Raw genomic sequence first — 20,515 nt, forward strand, 5'->3', positions numbered from 1 at the left:
AAATTTATATGTTTATAGTTTTTCTTTTTTCTGGTTGTAGATGGAGAATTATATTTTTTATTGATGGTTTTTGTATGTGACATAAACTTTTTGAAATTTTAAAATAATGTTATATATAGTACAATTAACACATTAAAGAAGAGAAACATATTTAAGCACATTTTATACAGGTTTTATATACATAATTTTAAACATTATATATGTATATATTATAAGTTTGAAACATGTAAATGTTTTCTAAAGTTAAATACTTGTTCTGAGTTTACATAACTTATCGAAAGTTTTATCTTTTTTAAATTTAAATCACAGAAAAAAATCAAAAAGTCAGTATAGATGGGTTTTCTTGGGCTTTTAAATCAACACTGAAAATTTACATGAATCATATAACAACAGTTTTATAAACAACTCGATAAAATTTGACCGAGCCAAAGATTTTCACACAATATGTTCTTTCTTCTTCAAATTGCGAAGAGCTTATAGGCACAAGAAAAAAATCATAATTTTTGTTTTCACTTATATAACATTTTTTTTCTTTTACACACGGAATTTATTACACTGCTATAAGAAATTGAGAACTCTATTCATATAAGATTCACATCTATGTATTTTGACAAAGAAGAATTTTAGCCATCTTTAGTTTCGGAATGAATCAACTTCAGTCATATACACTATATTTTCTCTATGATTCAAATCTTACAATTTTAATATATGTGCAGATTTCCATGTGAAAAAACACGCACGCCATCTATCGTTCAACCTATTACTTTTTCCAAAGTAAACACTATAATCCTCGTTTGGTTAGCTCCACAAACTAATCTCTTTGGATCAGTGTAACCTTTCAGAAAATGATAATCTTAACATCTTACAAAAAAAAACAACAAATATTGACTTATTTATATGAATATATATATTATTTTAAATCATTATAGTGGACGAAGAAATCACCATAATTTGTACAACAAATTTTCTTAGATTCACTTCATCATATTCACCATTTTACCATTTTAATTACATAATTTTATATGAGCTTCTTCACCTTTCCCGGTTATTTTCTCTTTATTTATAACTACAATATAAAGTTATAAACTATATATATATATATATATTATAAATTAATAATTTATTTACTCTTAAAGTAACGATTAAAAATAGAACATAATTCAATATAGATATATGATTCTATTAATAAATTAGCAGTTACAAATTTGAAATTTTTAGAAATATCAAAAGTTTTATATTAGTTAATTATCTTCTAAATGACATTTATTTTTAATTCTTTTTGGATGAGAATATTTTGGCTGAGGTGGATAGTCTCAAAAGCCTTGAATTTAGTTCCTTTTATATAGTAGGATTATTTATATGAATATATATATTATTTTAAATCATTATAGTGGACGAAGAAATCACCATAATTTGTACAACAAATTTTCTTAGATTCACTTCATCATATTCACCATTTTACCATTTTAATTACATAATTTTATATGAGCTTCTTCACCTTTCCCGGTTATTTTCTCTTTATTTATAACTACAATATAAAGTTATAAACTATATATATATATATATATTATAAATTAATAATTTATTTACTCTTAAAGTAACGATTAAAAATAGAACATAATTCAATATAGATATATGATTCTATTAATAAATTAGCAGTTACAAATTTGAAATTTTTAGAAATATCAAAAGTTTTATATTAGTTAATTATCTTCTAAATGACATTTATTTTTAATTCTTTTTGGATGAGAATATTTTGGCTGGGGTGGATAGTCTCAAAAGCCTTGAATTTAGTTCCTTTTATATAGTAGGATGTAATATTTCTTTCTATAATTTTTACCTTTTTAATATATGGGCCTTACGAAAAACTTGAGACCCATTTAAAGCCCTTTTATCATTACGTAAAGGCTGTGCTGGTGCAAGTCCTGACTTCCAAGTTCCAATTTCTGTGTCGTATACGCTAAACCCACGAATCATTTATCTGGGTTTCAGCTTTTTCCCAGAATTATGGTATTGACGAAATAACCCTCCCCTTACTTCTAATCTTTTTTTTGTCATCACTACTAATAGCTAGTCACTAATCACTTTCCAATCACTTTTTTTTTCCTTTGGCTCACATAATGACTCAAAAGTATCACCTAGGCAATTAGTACCACTGTTATGATCTTCATTTGTCTCTCAATAGTCAATAAATACATCAAACTGTTTGGATGCTTTATGAGATTATTTTTGTTTATTTATAAGGTAATTTAATTTAGTTACTTGAATAGTCTATATAAATATAGCTAGTCTTTCGGTTACACATATATAGATTGGTGGTTTGTACTAGTGTGGTTGATATGTTAGCATGTTACCATCCTGCATTTAACAAAGGAACAAAAAACACTAGTCTAATTAGAAGGGCACATTAGTAATATGTTGTTAGAATCGTAAGACAAAGGCGAAAAGCATATTGCAGTTTTCCAGGCTTATATAATCTTACGAGATGCTCCATAACTTTCCCAATTATTTCAGTCCAGTCGATTTGTACACATACTATATATACATATATACAGCTCCCAAATCTCAAATCTCATCTTTATTCAACGCTTGCATATTATAGTTACACTTGTATTCTAATCATAAACTGTTCTTGGATTTATATAATGAGCCAAAACGTGTACCCACATGCTTGATGTGTATATATACTCACACACACACACACACATGTTCGAACAGTAATACAAACATCAGAGGAAGCAGAAGAGAAACGAGAAAGAGGATGGTGTCGGGTCGGTGCGGGTCGTGTTGGATTATTCTGGCTATGGTTCTTGTTCTCTCCGCAGCTGGCGCCGGCGGTGCTACGGCAGAGAAGGGAGTAACGTACGATGGACGTTCTTTGATTATCGATGGGCAGAGGAAACTTCTCTTCTCCGGTTCAATTCATTATCCTCGCAGCACACCCGAGGTAAATATTTTTCATCATATGTATATGAATGTTCATATGATAATAACTGTGTATACATATATTCAAATGTGGTAATGTGATATATGCATATAATGTTTTTGGCAAATGTAAAACAGAAGAGAATGGTTGGTCGTTAAGAAACTAATGGTTGGACCAATTGATGTAATATGACAAAACTTTGCTATCAAGTTTATTAGTCGAACATTTAATTTCTGGATATATATGAAAGAGTTTTTAAAATATCTCAAATTATATGCGAACTAGGTTGCTTGAATTGCTAACATATATCTTGAAAAAAAATATTGCTAAATATTTTACTATAAATATATATAAATTTCACCAAAAAATATTGCTCATACGAAATGATTGTTTTATCTGATTGTCCTATTTTATAAACCTATATATATATAATAATGGCTTCTCTGTATATATATCAAAACTTTGTAACTGAATTTTCTTTCACGGGTTCCTTTACATTTGTTAAGTTGTTTTCGGTTTTCATGTACTTTGTGTTGCGTGAGACTTTTTTTTTTTTTTTTTTTTTTTTTTTTTTTTTTTTGTAACATGTTGCGTGAGACTTATTTTCGTCTTTTTTAAAAAGAAAAAAAAAAGAGACTCATTTTCGGCGAAATAAACAAGGAACTCTTCTTCTTTTTTTCCTTGAAAAGAAATTAACTTTTTGAGGAAATTAAGAAATATTTACATATTTGGTAATTTGGTTTCATAATTGAGTATGGAACTAATATCTAGTGGGAACCAATTTTACGCACAACACCAATATACACGCATCACAAATGTTTTGCCGTGTACGTGATTATTATTTTTGCTTTTTAGCGGTTATATATAATATACATAAATAAATTTAAAATATTGAAAATAAGATGTACTCTGTATGGAGGAAAAAAAATTCTGTCAAATAAATTTTAATCATATATTTTTTTGTATGGTTCAGTTCACAAGTTTTTTTAGTCTCACTATCAAGATTAAGACAGAGATTTCATCTAACACAACATTTTTTTATTCCTTGACTAAACTTTACTGAAAATAAATGTCACGGGTCTCAAAACGACACAGTTTCCGTTCTTTTTATAGATTCCTCCTAACTTCTTGTCAGTGTCTCTACTTCTTTGACTCTTTTTGTACTTCCAGAGCTACCAGTGTAGTAGTAATGTAGTATACACAGATACAATAGATTGCGTATTAATTCATTCATAATCTGAAACTAATTAGACACAGATCCGTTCAATGTGCTCCATTTAATGTTCTTCTCATGGTTTCCATAAATAAAGTAAGAGAATAATTAATCATATCAAATAAAAGGTCAAAATGTCCAAACATAACAATAATGTTTTTGTTGTCAACTTACATAACAATATTTTAGTATTAAAAAGCATGTGATGATCATTGATTCTGCACCTTACTATCATTTGGTCTTTGACAACTTTAACACAAATCACGTGAACAAATCTTATGTCATTTAAATTCTTTAATCAATGGGGATCCAAAGACAGCCAATCTCATTTTCTTTGCAAAATGTATTAACATGTTAATTAGTTGGATAATCCGTTATTTAAAGTATGTTAATTAATAAAATTATCCTCTTTGTTTGCAGATGTGGCCGTCTCTGATAAAGAAGACAAAGGAAGGAGGCATCGAGGTGATTGATACGTACGTTTTCTGGAACCTCCATGAGCCTAAGCTTGGACAGGTCTATCCATTTATTTAATTGCTCTCAGTGAATTTTAAGATTCGTTACCTTTTTATGTGATAAAAATAACATAGTTAATTGCAATAATAATGAACAATGCAGTATGATTTTAACGGAAGAAACGATTTGGTGAAGTTTATTAAAGAAATTAGATCGCAAGGTCTCTATGTCTGCCTACGTATTGGACCCTTCATCGAAGCTGAATGGAATTACGGGTACTAATATATTCAAACATTTTTTTTAGTTTGTAACATTGAAAATTTTGTTTAATAATTTTGACAACCCGTTTGGTTAATCAGGGGATTGCCATTTTGGTTACGGGATGTACCCGGTATGGTATACCGAACCGACAACGAACCATTCAAGTTCCACATGAGAAGATTCACGAGTAAGATCGTAAATTTGTTGAAATCGGAAGGCTTATATGCGTCTCAAGGAGGTCCGATCATTCTTTCTCAGGTACTTATCTTCGTTATTGTTCATCTCAATGTCAAGTAGGATTAATTAGCTAAAACGAACAAATGCTTAGAAATGCAACCCAATCATGACCAAATGACTTTTAAACCAGTGTTATGAGCCGCTTCATGGTTCCTCAGCTAGTCCGGTTCCTAATTACTGGGGGAGTTGCTGCGCTCTCTTCTATGTAAATAGAGAAAATTAGAAATCCGGTTAAAGCTGGTATGACTTACCATATCTTGGACCTGACTTTGAATTAATTAGAACTTGTTTTGATTTGTATGATAGAGAGCACGAATTCATGGTACTGGTCTGTTCTAAGCAAAGTTGGATGATATACTCGTTTTAGGTTCCAAATTTTAAATTTTAAAGAACTATTATACATTTGTACCATGACTCCTAAATTGTCAAAAGAATTAACGAAAATTAACGTAAAGATGTTTATAAACATTTAAATCTTAGAGACCATGATGACAAAAAAAAAAAAAAAACTTAGACCACTTAAATATAAGATCTAGACATGTCCTCAGCTTCTAATTATGATGTTTGTTTGGGTTCTTTATTGATGAGAAACATTTCACATCAGATATATAAGAATTAATCTACTACTATATAAAGGGTTAGAGCCAATCCACTAATTGCCAATTGGTTTTAAATTGGAAGCCCAGAAAACTTATCATGGTATCAGAGCGGGCCCAATACCCTGACCCATTAATCCGGCCCGGACAGTAGCCCGATCATCCCATTAGCTGATGGCCCATAGAAGGCAGTTCCGCCGAGATCGCTAGAAAATAAAGCATGATTTCGGAGGGGGTATGATGGATTCTGTGAGATTAATGGTTATACGCACCATTATCTCGAGGGAGGGTATTGGAGAGAAAATCCCACATCGGATATATGAAAGAGACTTGAGTAATATATAAGGGACTTGGGTCAATCCACTAATTGCCAATTGGTTTTGAGTTGGAAGCTCATAATAAACCCAAATCTAACATCGTATCAGAGCCCACATTGGAAAATCAATGGGACATTAAGTAATGTATAAAAGGTTAGGGTCAATCCACTAATTGCCAATTGGTTTTGAATTGGAAACTCATAATAAATCCGAATCTAAAATGGTATTAGAGCGATAAGATCCTTTGACCTAATTTACTACAATTACTACTACTATACTGATGTTGGGCCCTCTGTGGATGTTATTCCCACATTGTCCACGCTTCAGACCTAGATGTCTGAGCCTGAGGGAGGGTATTGATGAGAAACATCTCACATCGGATATATAAGAATTAATCTACTACTATATAAAGGGTTAGGGCCAATCCACTAATTGCCAATTGGTTTTAAGTTGGAAGCCCATAATTAACCCGAATCTAACATTCTTGTGGACTGTGGTTTAAATCGTATAGATCGAGAACGAGTACGGAAACGTGCAGGCGGCTTTTCGTGAGAAAGGAGCATCGTACGTCAAGTGGGCAGCTAAAATGGCTGTAGGGCTCCAGACCGGAGTGCCATGGATCATGTGCAAGCAGCCTGATGCTCCTGATCCAGTGGTTGGTACCCTTACCCTAGTACCGTTTACTTATCTAAGAGCAATGTTTAATTTGTTGTTTCTTTACGATGTTTATGATCTCAACCTGTAGATCAACACGTGCAACGGAATGAGATGCGGCGAGACATTTCCAGGACCAAACTCACCCAATAAACCGAAAATGTGGACTGAGGATTGGACATCTTTGTAAGGGTTTACTTCGTTGTCTATTTCAACTTGTTTCTTGTTCAAAAGTTAACTCTTTTTCTCCTTTATTTGTTATGAAAACAGCTTTCAGGTTTATGGAGCACCACCTTATATTAGATCTGCTGAGGATATTGCTTACCACGCAGCTCTTTTCGTTGCGAAAAACGGAAGCTTCATCAACTACTACATGGTAATATAAAATTTTGATCTTTATTCTCGATATGATCATCAAGAACTCATCATTCACCAACCCTAATTTTAAACAGTACCACGGTGGAACAAACTTTGGAAGGACTTCATCTTCATATTTCATCACAGGATACTATGATCAAGCTCCTCTTGATGAATACGGTTCGATCTAAAGCTCTTAAACCGGTTCTTTGCAAATCGATAACCTTATTCTGATCTTGCTTTGTGTTTGAAGGTCTTTTGAGGCAGCCAAAGTACGGTCATTTGAAGGAGCTTCACGCTGCTATAAAATCAACCGCGAATCCTCTGCTTCATGGGAAGCAAACTATTCTCTCCTTGGGACCAATGCAACAAGCTTATGTCTTTGAAGATGCAAGAAGTGGATGCGTCGCGTTTCTGGTGAACAACGACGGGAGAAAAGTCATTCAAATACAGTTCAGAAATAATGCGTATAGCTTGCGCCCCAAGTCAATTGGCATCCTTCAGAATTGTAAAACCCTAATCTATGAAACAGCAAAGGTATATCTTTATATTCCTTATTTGACAAGTTTCAGATAATATATACTAGTGGTAATTAACGGCTAACTAAGCATATATACCGGCTTGACAATGATTATCGATTAAAGGTGAATGTGCCCAAGAACATGAGAGTTACAACGCCGGTTCATACGTTCAACGTTCCGGACAAATGGGAAGTGTTTAGAGAAACGATCCCAACTTTCTCAGGCACATCTTTGAGGGCAAATACTTTGTTGGAACATACTAAGTTGACTAAGGACAAAACTGATTATCTTTGGTACACTTTAAGGTAATTAAATATAAAATACTTACTTTCTCGTTTACATTTCTAATGTTCATTTTCTCATTTCTAACACAGTTTTGGGTCATGGAATTTAAGGTTTAAGCGGGATTCAACCTGCATGAAGCCGTCTCTCTTCATCGAGTCATCAGGACATGTTGTTCATGTGTTCGTCAACAATGCACTAGCAGGTACTTAACTATTGAAAGCGGGAAGGGGAATGTGTTTACAAACTTTGATTTAAAATTGACTTGGACGATCTATGTTAATATATATTTTGGTTATTAATGTGTTAAAATTGTATATATATATAAAGAAGCTGGACATGTGTTCTTGCAGGATCTGGCCATGGAAGCAGAGACATAAGGGCGGTTAAACTCCAAGTTCCAGTTGGCTTAATCAATGGACAAAACAACATTTCAATCCTCAGCGGCATGGTTGGTCTACCGGTACGGCATTTGCTTTAACCAAAACCCGGTTTAATCTTTATTTTTATTACATAGAGATATCATAACACGTTTTCCTCATCATATAAATAAAAAGGACTCTGGAGCTTACATGGAGAGCAAATCTTATGGACTAACCAAAGCTCAAATTAGCTGCGACGGGACAAAGACCATCGATCTGAGTAGATCTCAGTGGGGTTACTCGGTAAAATAACAAAAACGTCTATGGTCATGAATCTGATTGAGGAATGTGTTTGTGTTGATACATAACCTAACATATATGTCTTGTAAAGGTGGGTTTGCTTGGGGAAAAGGTTAGGTTACATCAATGGAGGAATCTAAAGAGAGTGAAGTGGAGCAATAATAACGCTGGACTCATAAAGAATCACCCTCTCGCTTGGTACAAGGTATGCCTATATAGTATATACTTGTAAAATACTATAATTTTATCAATACGTGTGGGTGTGTGACAAATATGTAAAAATTATTTTATATGCAGACGATGTTTGATGCGCCGAGTGGAGATGGGCCGGTAGGGCTTAACATGGAGAGTATGGGTAAAGGAGAAATGTGGGTGAATGGTGAAAGCATTGGTCGTTATTGGGTTTCCTTTCTCACTCCTTCTGGCCATCCTTCTCAATCTATGTAAGTGTCACAGGTCCTTTAAATTAGTAACCACTTGCACATTTTGAATAATTTAAATTTTAACTGAACTTTTTTTTTTGTTGGATATGATTTCGATTGATGCAGATATCATATTCCAAGAGCGTTTCTGAAACCATCTGGAAACTTCTTGGTGGTATTGGAAGAGGAAGGCGGTGATCCTCTTGGGATATCTTTGAATACAATATCGGTTGTTGGTTCGAACCAATCTCAGTCTCAACTGTCCTGAATATTTTTTATACATTTGTTTTGTTGGTAATTGGGGGGGTTCTTTGGACCAAAGTGATCAATAAATTCAATTGAGTGATCAAATATAAGTTGTATGAAGTTCAACACAACTTAATACCTACAATCTTATATCACTGATCTAAATCTTTTGGTGAATATACACACTGATTAAGTGAAAATACTGTGAATATACAATACACACTAGAGTGTTACAAAAAAAAAAAAACAATACACACACCATTAAAAGAATTAACATGGTTTATATTCTTCAGAGATTAAAAAAATGAAATAAAATAGAAATATCCACCGATCTCGCCTCGTATCACAAAGTACTAAGATCCAACTGAATCCTGACACTTCGTCGGTCCGCCGAATCCAGTTGTCTCTTCACCGACACCAGTATTCACAGAATTCCACCCGCCGTTTTAATTGTGGAAGACACGCACACTTACGATATTTTTACTCTTGCCCCGTCTTATTCACGCTCCCTGAGTAACGCGTGGGTTGATAAGAAGCAGAGTCACGGGGACATGGACCCCTTGAAGTTAATACTTTTAATTCTTTCGGCATTCGATTTGTTGGGACTTATTTGTATAAATACTTAATCTTACAACTCAAAACAAGAACTTTCCTAATGAAATTTCGTAACATGAAACATGTTCAAAAGTAGAATGTTCAGTGTTTATTTGAGTTAAACACGAGTTGTATAATGACAATGTTCCTCAACCAGTGGAAGCATTTCAAAATATAAACAGCTCTACTATGAAATTATTTACATATGGCTAGATGAAAGTGGAGACACGAAGATGCCAGAAAACGTGGATTGGTCGGAGAGGAGCGATTTGAGAATCTGTGTTTAAATAAAATATCTGCAGTATCCATTTTCATTTATTCAGTGCATGTGATATGTTTGCTTTGGTGTTAAAATAAGTAATAGACATATTTACATATCTTAGTACAAAAAACATAACAAGTATTTTTAGCCTTTTTCATGAACGTCTAAAGTTGATTGTTTGATCTTACGTAACAAAGAAAAGGTTAAAGATCCTTTTGTATAAAAGTCAAATTTGGTTAAAAATTATGGTAAAGGTGTAACGACTTTGCTTTCTCTCGCGTCTGTTTCTCTCTTGAAGTTTACTTTACTTTTTTGGTAATCGAAGTTTACTTTACTTCTTCACTAATCCAAGGGACCATGACGATTGTCTATTCAACGGCCACGCTACGAACACGCCACAGATCATCGTGTTTTTTTTTCTTCCTGTAAATGTAATCTGACATGTACATTAATAAGATAAGTCAAAAAAATCTTTATAATAATAAGATAGAATCTACAAAAAAATAAATAACGATAGTTCACACTGATGAGTGATTTGGTCACTCTCTCACACAAACCAAGAAAGATTGTTGGGAAGCTCTTAAAGGGATAATAAATCTTGTTTCTCCCTCTCAACCGGAGAAAAGAGGGTTTAAGTCTTTTTTACAAGACAAAGAAGATGAAGCGAGCTACTAATAGCATTGCTTCACCTGCGATTCTGGTGTTGGCGATTGTGTTTCTCTTCTCGTTGAAAGCTATTGCAACGGGGAATGTAACTTATGACCACCGTTCTCTCTCTATCGGCGGTCGCCGCCAGCTCATTATCTCCGCCGCCATTCATTATCCGAGAAGTGTTCCAGCTGTTAGTGACTGACTCCTCTTCCTCTTTTTTCTTCTCAAGTACTTGATTTTGAGTCTGCTGATGCCAAAGTTCGAAGCTTTTTTCAGATTTGTGCTCTATGCTTATACTGTTTTGATTGTTCTTTCTTTGGTTTGTACATTTAAGAGAATAAAGCTTCGAGCTTTTGATCGAATATGAGTTGAGTTATTAGCAATGATTGTAGTTTGATTTGGAGAATGTCCCTCATGGGAATTTTTGTTGCTGATGAATGTAGATTTTTTATTGCAGATGTGGCCATCACTTGTTCAAACGGCAAAAGAAGGAGGCTGCAATGCAATTGAGTCTTACGTGTTTTGGAATGGGCATGAGCCTTCTCCTGGGAAGGTTAGTGTATTTGTTGAGCTTTGTGTCCATCATCAATCCGTTTTGCAAATCAAGATCCGGTTTTCTTGTTTGGTTTGTAGTATTATTTTGGTGGACGGTATGATATAGTGAAGTTCATCAAGACTGTTCAGCAAGCTGGTATGCATATGATTCTCCGTATTGGCCCTTTTGTTGCTGCTGAGTGGAACTTCGGGTAATGCTCTTTCTCCAGCATCTTTGATTTGTAATATGTTGTTTTGTTATTGAAACTCTTGTGGGTTATAGGGGAGTTCCGGTTTGGCTGCATTATGTGCCAGGAACAGTCTTCAGGCAAGATAACGAGCCATGGAAGGTACCAAACCACAAATATGAAGAAAAAAAAATCAGTTTTCTTTGTTACTAGAAAATTCATACGCTATTTGTGAATTTTTGTTTCAGCATTACATGGAGAGTTTCACAACGTATATGGTAAACCTACTGAAGAAAGAGAAGCTTTTCGCACCACAGGGGGGTCCAATAATCTTGTCTCAGGTTAAGAGATATGACAAAACATTATTAAACTTCAGCATCATTCTGTTTTGATAATTTGTTCTTTAACAATGTGATTTTTTTCATTAGGTGGAAAACGAGTATGGGTATTATGAGCGTGATTATGGGGAAGGAGGGAAGCGGTATGCTCAATGGTCTGCTTCTATGGCTGTTTCACAGAACATTGGTGTTCCATGGATGATGTGCCAGCAATGGGATGCTCCTGCCACTGTGGTATAAAGTCTATATCCACATCTGAAACACAAGATCTAATATACACGTTAAAGTGTATATGCGCCGGGTCTTGATAGATTTCTCGTATTAACTTTTGCAGATTAGTACCTGCAATGGCTTTTACTGTGACGAGTTCACACCTAATACAGCGGACAAACCCAAGATATGGACTGAGAACTGGCCTGGATGGTAACAAGATTGATCAATTTGTCCCTTTTATCATTACCTTTAGAGTCTTTTCTCATTCTTTTTTTTCTTAAAGGTTTAAAACTTTTGGAGGCAGAGACCCACATAGACCAGCAGAGGACGTAGCTTACTCTGTTGCTCGTTTTTTCCAGAAAGGTGGAAGTGTTCACAACTACTACATGGTAAATACTAGTTAGTTTGTTTCTTCAAGAGGAGCAACGTACTTAGCTTGTAAACTGAATGTAGCTTTTTTTTGTTGTGTAGTATCATGGAGGAACAAACTTTGGACGTACTTCAGGAGGTCCATTCATCACAACAAGTTATGACTATGAAGCTCCAATCGATGAGTACGGTGAGTTTGCGTTACAAAGAGATCACTATGGACTAGTGAGATAGCTCTTTAGTGATTATGACTTATGTTTTGCTTCTGTCCCTTTTGTTAGGATTGCCAAGATTACCAAAATGGGGTCACCTTAAGAATCTCCATAAAGCTATAATGCTCTCTGAAAACATGCTGATCGGTGGCGAGCATCGAAACTTTTCGTTAGGCCCTTCACTCGAGGTAGACTATTTCCGTAACAAAGCACTTCTGTTATTGTCGAAATGTTCCTTCTGATGGTTCATTGTTTCAATTTTCAGGCTGATGTGTACACAAGTTCTTCAGGAAGCTGCGCTGCGTTTCTGTCAAACTCTGATGATAAAAACGATAAGACGGCTGTGTTTCAAAACATGACATACCACTTACCTGCTTGGTCAGTTAGCATTCTACCTGACTGCAAAAACGAGGTTTTCAACACTGCAAAGGTAACTGCGAAGTCCTCCAAGGTAGAAATGTTACCTGAAGATTTGAAGTCTTCATCAGGTCTTAAATGGCAAGTGTTCTCAGAGAAACCTGGTATCTGGGGGGAAGCAGACTTTGTGAAAAATGAACTTGTTGATCATATCAACACCACAAAGGACACAACTGACTATCTTTGGTACACAACAAGGTTAGTATTTACTGTTAATACCCCGGAAAAGCCTTTTGAGAAAGAACCTGAAGCAACTATATCCAATCTCTTGCAGTATAACAATCAGTGCTAATGAAGGGTTTCTCAAGAAGCAAACTCTCCCGGTTCTCTTTATTGAATCAAAGGGCCATACTCTTCATATTTTCATTAACAAAGAATACATAGGTAGGTTCAAAACTGTCTGTGGTTCTTTTGGTTGGTGCTTACACTCGAGTTGCTAATTGATTGCGCTTAAATGTGTCTACTGGGTTCCAGGAACTGCGACAGGGAATGGAACTCATGTGCCTTTCAAACTCAAGAAATCAGTTCCTCTCAAAGCGGGAGAAAACAATATTGATCTGCTTAGCATGACCGTTGGTCTTTCGGTAATTCTATAAACAGAAAGTTTCTAAGTATTATCAGTGATTATGCATCATCATCCTCACTCATACATTTGGTTCATTTCTGGTACAGAATGCCGGGTCCTTCTATGAATGGGTTCCAGCCGGACTTACAAGCGTCTCAATCAAAGGACTTAACAATGGCACATTGAACTTGACACATACCAAATGGACCTACAAGGTTATATAACTCTACCTAGATACCTCTCATGTCTCCTTGAGTGATTCTCTGTTAGATTAGTACTTCAATACTATTTCCTTGAAATCTTGCAGCTTGGCGTGCAAGGAGAGCAGCTAGGTCTATTCAAGCCAGGTAACTCTGGGGCTGTCAAATGGACCGTGACTACTAAACCTCCCAAGAAACAACCTTTGACTTGGTACAAGGTAATGCAACTCTTTGGCATGATCCAAGATTGTTTGTAGAGAGGATCAAATGTTGTTTCCTGTCTTTAAAAGATCTGAATCTTTTGGTAGGTTATAATAGACCCACCTTCTGGAAGTGAACCAGTTGGGCTGGATATGATCAGTATGGGGAAAGGCATGGCTTGGCTAAACGGTGAAGAGATTGGAAGATACTGGCCCAGGATTGCTAGAAAGAACGCTCCAAATGACGAATGCGTTAAAGAATGTGACTACAGAGGCAAATTTATGCCGGATAAATGCAACACTGGATGTGGAGAGCCATCTCAAAGATGGTATTAAAGCCTTCCTTCTTTCGTTTTTCACATTTCTCTTTTGTTCAAATCTGATTCTTGGCTTTTGGCTTTTGGCTTTTGGCTTAGGTATCATGTTCCACGATCATGGTTTAAGTCTTCCGGGAATGAGCTTGTGATCTTCGAGGAGAAAGGTGGCTATCCCACGAAGATAAAGCTGTCGAGACGTAAAGTCACGGAAGTTTGAACAAGAAGTTATAGAACAATGCATGAACCTGAGTTGCAATTGGATTCAGATGTTACCATGAAAGCGAAAGAAAAGATTGTATTTTTGTCTTTATTTCTCTGTTGCAGTTCCAAAATAACAAACAAGATTTCGATTACACTATGAAGCTATAACTTGAGCATTGTTCACATGAAATTCACTACATTTTACTCATTCTATCTCTTCAATCACCACACCGCCTTTTCGGGTATGAACTTTCTCCTTCACGTCTTGAAACCCTTTGTAATCGTTAAGCTCAACAATCGAGTTCTTCTCTGCCCTTACCGATGATTCCAACGCTTGCCACACTTCCGGAGTCTGCTCATTGACCCAACACATCATGAAGTACACTTTCCTATCAGCAAGCTTTAGTTTCTTCTTCAGATCACGCCCTGATGATTTCACTTCCTGTAGTGCACCAAGAATCAACCTTTGGAGGTCACAGAGCAAGCACACCAGAGCTGCATTGCCAAGAGATAGCAAATGAATCACATCATCAACCAGATTCAACCCGAATTTCAGACCACCGCCAAGGCTTTTATAAGCTGACGAACATGTCTGTTCCAAGCAAAACGACAACACTTCCTTCATAGTCCCGGGTTGTGCATTCTGACCCAACACTGATGAAACACTCAGCACCATTGTCGCTGCCCCTAACGAATCAGATTGCCATTCTCCGTTATAGATACGAAGAGTAAAACAGTAACTGTATAAAACATCAACCAAGTGGATTGCCAACAACGGAGATGGCTTCGTGGAGCTAAGCTTGCTTAGTGACATCAGAGGTGCATCAGGCCCTCGAGGTATGTCACTCACAAAGGTTCCTTCTTTATCATCTTCCTCTTCAACGCATTGTACCAATTGTTTACCTTGAGCCCCAAGGGAGATCCTTTGAGCTGAAGAGCTTAACCACCAAGGATCCCAAGGCTCAATCATTTTGCTAAGCTCTCCAGAAGCTAACGCTCTTTGGAAACCTTTCCTCTCCTCTAAGCTCAGATCATCAAAACTGATCTCATCTCCGGCAAGAATCTTCTGAATAGTTTCCTCCGGTATTGTCGAACTGGAACCTTCACCATCATCCGTCATGATATCGTCATCGTCTTCTTCTTCTTCTTCTTCGTGAAACCGTTTCAAAATCTCGAGCATCTTCGTCTTCGTCTGATCATCGGAGCGAACTTGCCGCAACTCGTCGACCACGTTCTCTCTCATGAAGGATTCGGTGCATTGGACGCTGTGGGATTTGTAACACGGAAGAGAGCAGTAGCGGAAGTTGCAGCGAGGACACGTGTACTGCGCGAACTGCTTGTTACAGACATGGCAGATAATCCGCGTAGAAGAAGGGTTTAAAGGAGACGACTTTGAAGTCTCCGATGTAACAATCGTCTTCTCCGGTATCATCCTTCGCGACGATTCCAAATTAGGGTTTAGTTTGAAGAAGACAAGATCCGAAAACTCAAATACCCTGATTTGTAAATCGGGTTAGGGTCGGGTTATGAATAACACGTGTCTAATAGGCCTTAAATGGGCTGTTATCTGATAGCAGGTCGGGTATTCGGGTGGATATGCCCGACCCGAAAAGATCGTCTTCCTCAGTGTTATTAACGGCCCATTATTAAATTGGGCCGTTAAGCACGGGCTATATCCGACCCGGAAAGATCATCTCCTACCTCACCCTCAGTGTTTTTCTTCCTCAATCTAGAGATTTCATGAACGAGGAACCAAAATGAGATCTCTTCTCTTTGTACTATCTCTGATCTGCTTCGCCTCACAAACAGCACTTTCATGGAAGAAGGAGGAGTTTCGCAGCTGCGATCAAACTCCATTCTGCAAACGCGCTCGATCCCGTTCTCCCGGCGCGTGTTCACTCATCGCAAGCGATGTTTCCATCGCCGATGGAGATCTAGTAGCGAAGCTCCTACCGAAAATCGCTAACCAAAGCGACGAGGAACAGATCAAGCCGTTGGTACTCTCTCTCTCCGTTTACGCCGATGGGATCGTGCGGCTCAGGATCGATGAGGACCACACGCTGAATCCGCCGAAGAAGAGATTCAGAGTTCCAGACGTGGTAGTCTCCGAGTTCGATGAGAAGAAGATCTGGCTTCAGAAAGTAGCCACGGAGAGGATCGCCGGAGACGCTATTCCGTCTTCGGTAATCTACGTATCCGATGGCTACGAGGCGGTGGTGCGTCACGAGCCGTTTGAGGTGTTCGTCCGCGAGAAATCAGGCGATCGCCGTCGCGTAGTGTCTTTGAACTCTCACGGCTTATTCGATTTTGAGCAGCTGAGGAAGAAAGCTGAGGGAGATAACTGGGAAGAGAAGTTTAGAACTCATACAGATTCGAGACCGTATGGTTCTCAGTCTATTAGCTTTGACGTTTCGTTTTATGATTCAAGTTTCGTCTATGGGATTCCTGAACACGCCACTAGCTTCGCCTTGAAGCCTACCAAGGGTCCTGGAGTTGAGGAGTCTGAACCTTATAGGCTATTTAATCTTGATGTCTTTGAATACGATCACGAATCACCGTTTGGGCTTTACGGATCGATTCCATTCATGGTTTCACATGGGAAATCTGGTAAAACTTCGGGATTTTTCTGGTTGAATGCTGCGGAGATGCAGATTGATGTTTTGGCTAACGGGTGGGATGCAGAGAGTGGTATTGCATTGCCTTCTAGTGAGAGTAGGATTGATACATTGTGGATGAGTGAGGCGGGGATTGTGGATACATTCTTTTTCGTTGGGCCTGGGCCTAAGGATGTTGTGAAACAGTATGCAAGTGTGACTGGTACTTCAGCGATGCCTCAGTTGTTTGCTACTGGTTATCACCAATGTAGGTGGAACTATAAAGATGAGGAGGATGTGGCACAGGTGGACTCGAAATTCGATGAGCATGACATTCCTTATGATGTTCTCTGGCTTGACATCGAGCATACAGATGGGAAGAGATACTTTACGTGGGATAGTGCGTTGTTTCCGAATCCAGAGGAGATGCAAAAGAAATTGGCTGCAAAGGGTAGGCGGATGGTTACCATTGTGGATCCTCATATCAAGAGGGATGACTCGTACTTTTTGCATAAGGAGGCTACTCAGATGGGATACTATGTTAAGGATTCTTCTGGAAAGGACTTTGATGGTTGGTGCTGGCCTGGTTCATCATCTTACATTGATATGTTGAGTCCAGAGATTAGAGAATGGTGGGGTGGAAGATTCTCCTATAAGAACTATGTTGGTTCAACTCCGTCGTTGTACATATGGAATGACATGAATGAGCCTTCCGTATTCAATGGTCCAGAGGTATAACATTCTGTCTTTATTGGCCTTTGCTTGTTACCTTATTGTTTTTCTATTATCTGTGTAGCTCAAGATCTCGTATTCATTGGGTTTGCGGTTCATTGTTTCCCTATATCGTAATTTTGGATAGGTTTGAAATCTGTTTGTTTATTTTATTTTGCACATCACTAATCTGCCATGAACCGACACCTTTTTATTATTTAAATTGCATTGGATCTTCATCCTTGTGACTTCTAAGTGTAAGCTATAGTTGCTTATTTTCACGTTTGTTGGTTTATTAGGTATCGACTTATCGTAGAGAAAGTTCACGTTTTCCCCACATTGAATTTTCATGGAAAAAAAGTTATCACTGGGATGAAGACTGACTGGATTTCTTTCTTTGAATAGGTTACTATGCCAAGGGATGCATTACATGTTGGTGGTGTTGAACACAGGGAAGTTCATAACGCTTATGGATATTACTTTCACATGGCAACTTCCGATGGACTTGTTATGCGTGAAGAAGGAAAAGATAGGCCTTTTGTATTGTCAAGAGCAATCTTTCCTGGTACTCAAAGATACGGAGCAATTTGGACTGGAGATAACACAGCCGAGTGGGAACACCTTAGAGTCTCTATTCCAATGTTATTGACACTTGGTCTAACTGGAATCACATTCTCAGGTACAGGGAAATTATTATGTTCAAATACCGCTGGAGGATTTTTTTTTTTTTCTCAAACCTAATGGAAGTTTTCTTTTATTTTGTAGGAGCTGATATTGGTGGGTTCTTTGGAAATCCTGAGCCAGAACTACTGGTTAGGTGGTACCAAGTCGGTGCTTACTATCCATTTTTCAGGGGTCATGCTCATCATGACACCAAAAGGCGAGAGCCTTGGTTGTTTGGGTAAGACTTTAGTACTTGTTTCTTTCAAGACATTATTATAGTATAAACGCTTCAGAGGTCTAGTCTGTAACAAACAATAAAAAGGATATGAGTTTTACATAAATAAGCAGATTGATATGCAATTGACAAGTGAATAAGGTCGCGAAATTAGAAAGTGTTGCAGTCTAGTCAGTTAATTTTATTAGTTTCATCAAGTAGGTGTTGCAACGGTACGGTTGTCCAGAGGTTCAATTGCCTTTGTTTTGCTGGCTCATTATTTTTGTTGTCTTGTTCGAATCAAATCAATTTCATTTTGTTTCAGTGAACGGAATACAGAACTCATGAGAGATGCCATACACACTCGATACACGCTTCTCCCATACTTTTACACGTTATTTAGAGAAGCAAATGTCACGGGTGTGCCTGTTGTACGTCCGTTATGGATGGAATTCCCACAAGATGAAGCTACTTTTAGCAACGATGAAGCCTTCATGGTTGGTAATGCTCTATTAGTGCAAGGAGTTTACACTAAGGTACTTCGAGCACTTAAGTCCAACTTCCTACTAATTTCTACTTTTATCTTCTTGACTCTTTGCTTAATGAATCATCTCTGAATAAATGAGCAAACCACTGACATACTTGTATATATGCAAAACTAGGGAACAACACATGCTTCCGTGTATTTGCCTGGCAAAGGATCATGGTATGACCTGAGAAACGGAAAGACATACGTTGGAGGCAAGACTTACAAGATGGATGCTCCGGAAGAAAGCATTCCTGCGTTTCAAAGGGCTGGAACTATTATCCCGAGGAAAGACCGGTTCAGGCGAAGTTCTTCTCAAATGGACAATGATCCTTATACTTTGGTACGTTCAACTCTTCCGTTATCACAGTGTTTTGACATCCGCTAGCGGTTCAATGAACAACTCGACCTGGGAATAGTAATTGTAAGAAAAAGGCATCTCAGTAACTGAATCCAGTGATGAACTATGTGATCCAACTTCGAAACACCAAGGGAACATATATAAATTGATCCATAGAAAGTTAAACTGTGATTGGTTGGTAACGATCTGCAATCTTTATTATTATTCAGGTGGTAGCTTTGAACAGTACACAAGAAGCAGATGGTGAACTCTACATCGACGATGGAAAAAGCTTCGAATTCAAACGAGGCTCTTACATCCACCGCCGCTTCGTTTTCTCCAATGGTGTTCTTACATCAACGAACTTAGCTCCTCCTCAAGCTAGACTCTCTTCCCAATGTTCGATCGACAGAATTATACTCTTAGGACACACCTCAGGTCCGACGTCTGCACTGGTCGAACCTTTGAATCAGAAGGCCGAGATTGAGATGGGACCATTGCGAATGGGTGGGCTAGTAGCTTCCTCTGGTACAAAGGTCTTGACTATCCGCAAACCAGGTGTCCGAGTAGACCAAGATTGGACCGTAAAGGTTCTGTGATTGAACCATTCATGCTCGTGGCCGGTATGTGCTTTACCAGCGACGGATTTGCATATTACCTTTTCTTAAAATATTTTTGGAGTTTTAGACTTAGTAGTTGTAAGACCTAAGCAGATTGAAAGTCACTTGCATCGTTGTTTATCTTTGATATAAGAGTTTAGCGTTTTGATAATTTCATAATGACATGGTTTCATCATAAAACGAATTGTCTTGTAGTCAGACCGTTCTATCCATAACCATTTTCGTTTTGCTCAAAACATCTACGGCTAGATAATCAAATATTTCATTGCTGCTAACTATATTATTTCTCTACGTTTCACCCTAATTAACCCATTCAAGCATTACGTCTCAGGCTTTCAGATAAGAAAAACAAGGTTGTGAATGGGACAACGAACGTCGTCTTATTCTCATTTGCGTTTCAAAGTAAAAGAAATGTTTAAAATTGTAGAAAATTAAT

General features: G+C 37.2%; 4 protein-coding genes and 1 long non-coding RNA gene across 5 annotated transcripts; 3 read left to right on the forward strand and 2 right to left on the reverse strand.

Moving 5' to 3' along the window:
• The first annotated feature begins 2,273 nt into the window (after positions 1 to 2,273).
• On the forward strand, positions 2,274 to 9,329 carry LOC103873798 (beta-galactosidase 6). The gene is made up of 16 exons (XM_009152195.3): positions 2,274 to 2,947; positions 4,560 to 4,655; positions 4,758 to 4,870; positions 4,955 to 5,114; positions 6,518 to 6,661; positions 6,752 to 6,846; positions 6,931 to 7,036; positions 7,113 to 7,197; positions 7,271 to 7,554; positions 7,662 to 7,843; positions 7,934 to 8,025; positions 8,174 to 8,283; positions 8,378 to 8,485; positions 8,574 to 8,687; positions 8,780 to 8,925; positions 9,031 to 9,329. The coding sequence occupies exons 1-16, from the start codon at positions 2,675 to 2,677 to the stop codon at positions 9,170 to 9,172; spliced, it is 2,250 nt and encodes a 749-aa protein (XP_009150443.1). The 5' UTR covers positions 2,274 to 2,674; the 3' UTR covers positions 9,173 to 9,329.
• Positions 3,257 to 4,553, reverse strand: LOC117126054. Its single transcript, XR_004448592.1, has 2 exons — positions 3,512 to 4,553; positions 3,257 to 3,469 (listed from the first exon to the last, which is right to left on the reverse strand). It is a non-coding gene; the product is annotated as an uncharacterized LOC117126054 (long non-coding RNA).
• A 1,154-nt stretch (positions 9,330 to 10,483) lies between the features above and the next one.
• LOC103873800 (beta-galactosidase 10) lies at positions 10,484 to 14,587 on the forward strand. Its single transcript, XM_009152198.3, has 17 exons — positions 10,484 to 10,847; positions 11,115 to 11,210; positions 11,291 to 11,403; positions 11,475 to 11,541; positions 11,628 to 11,720; positions 11,808 to 11,951; positions 12,052 to 12,140; positions 12,214 to 12,319; positions 12,402 to 12,489; positions 12,581 to 12,699; positions 12,777 to 13,126; positions 13,203 to 13,312; positions 13,403 to 13,512; positions 13,601 to 13,708; positions 13,801 to 13,911; positions 14,002 to 14,222; positions 14,310 to 14,587. Exons 1-17 carry the CDS (start codon positions 10,665 to 10,667, stop codon positions 14,425 to 14,427), a joined length of 2,226 nt encoding a protein of 741 aa, XP_009150446.1. The 5' UTR covers positions 10,484 to 10,664; the 3' UTR covers positions 14,428 to 14,587.
• LOC103873799 (zinc finger HIT domain-containing protein 2) lies at positions 14,501 to 16,058 on the reverse strand. Its single transcript, XM_009152196.3, has one exon. It carries the CDS (start codon positions 15,841 to 15,843, stop codon positions 14,617 to 14,619), a length of 1,227 nt encoding a protein of 408 aa, XP_009150444.1. The 5' UTR covers positions 15,844 to 16,058; the 3' UTR covers positions 14,501 to 14,616.
• Positions 16,059 to 16,110: 52 nt separating this feature from the next.
• On the forward strand, positions 16,111 to 20,277 carry LOC103873801 (probable glucan 1,3-alpha-glucosidase). Its single transcript, XM_009152199.3, has 6 exons — positions 16,111 to 17,737; positions 18,122 to 18,395; positions 18,482 to 18,617; positions 18,919 to 19,129; positions 19,256 to 19,462; positions 19,690 to 20,277. Exons 1-6 carry the CDS (start codon positions 16,169 to 16,171, stop codon positions 20,056 to 20,058), a joined length of 2,766 nt encoding a protein of 921 aa, XP_009150447.1. The 5' UTR covers positions 16,111 to 16,168; the 3' UTR covers positions 20,059 to 20,277.
• The last annotated feature ends 238 nt before the right edge of the window (positions 20,278 to 20,515 follow it).

This window comes from Brassica rapa, chromosome A06, assembly GCF_000309985.2.
Source record: "Brassica rapa cultivar Chiifu-401-42 chromosome A06, CAAS_Brap_v3.01, whole genome shotgun sequence".
NCBI lineage: Eukaryota > Viridiplantae > Streptophyta > Magnoliopsida > Brassicales > Brassicaceae > Brassica > Brassica rapa.

Excerpts from the sequence above, each read along its gene's own strand:
- LOC103873798 (XM_009152195.3), top strand. The coding sequence starts at position 2,675 with ATGTGTATATATACTCACACACACACACACACATGTTCGAACAGTAAT. Across the intron at positions 6,662-6,751 it reads CTGATGCTCCTGATCCAGTG|ATCAACACGTGCAACGGAAT; the intron begins GTTGGTACCCTT and ends CTCAACCTGTAG. Across the intron at positions 6,847-6,930 it reads ACTGAGGATTGGACATCTTT|CTTTCAGGTTTATGGAGCAC; the intron begins GTAAGGGTTTAC and ends TTATGAAAACAG.
- LOC103873800 (XM_009152198.3), top strand. The coding sequence starts at position 10,665 with ATGAAGCGAGCTACTAATAGCATTGCTTCACCTGCGATTCTGGTGTTG. Across the intron at positions 11,404-11,474 it reads GCTGCTGAGTGGAACTTCGG|GGGAGTTCCGGTTTGGCTGC; the intron begins GTAATGCTCTTT and ends TGTGGGTTATAG. Across the intron at positions 13,709-13,800 it reads ATACCAAATGGACCTACAAG|CTTGGCGTGCAAGGAGAGCA; the intron begins GTTATATAACTC and ends GAAATCTTGCAG.
- LOC103873799 (XM_009152196.3), bottom strand. The coding sequence starts at position 15,843 with ATGATACCGGAGAAGACGATTGTTACATCGGAGACTTCAAAGTCGTCT.
- LOC103873801 (XM_009152199.3), top strand. The coding sequence starts at position 16,169 with ATGAGATCTCTTCTCTTTGTACTATCTCTGATCTGCTTCGCCTCACAA. Across the intron at positions 18,396-18,481 it reads AACTGGAATCACATTCTCAG|GAGCTGATATTGGTGGGTTC; the intron begins GTACAGGGAAAT and ends TTTATTTTGTAG. Across the intron at positions 19,130-19,255 it reads TGCAAGGAGTTTACACTAAG|GGAACAACACATGCTTCCGT; the intron begins GTACTTCGAGCA and ends ATGCAAAACTAG.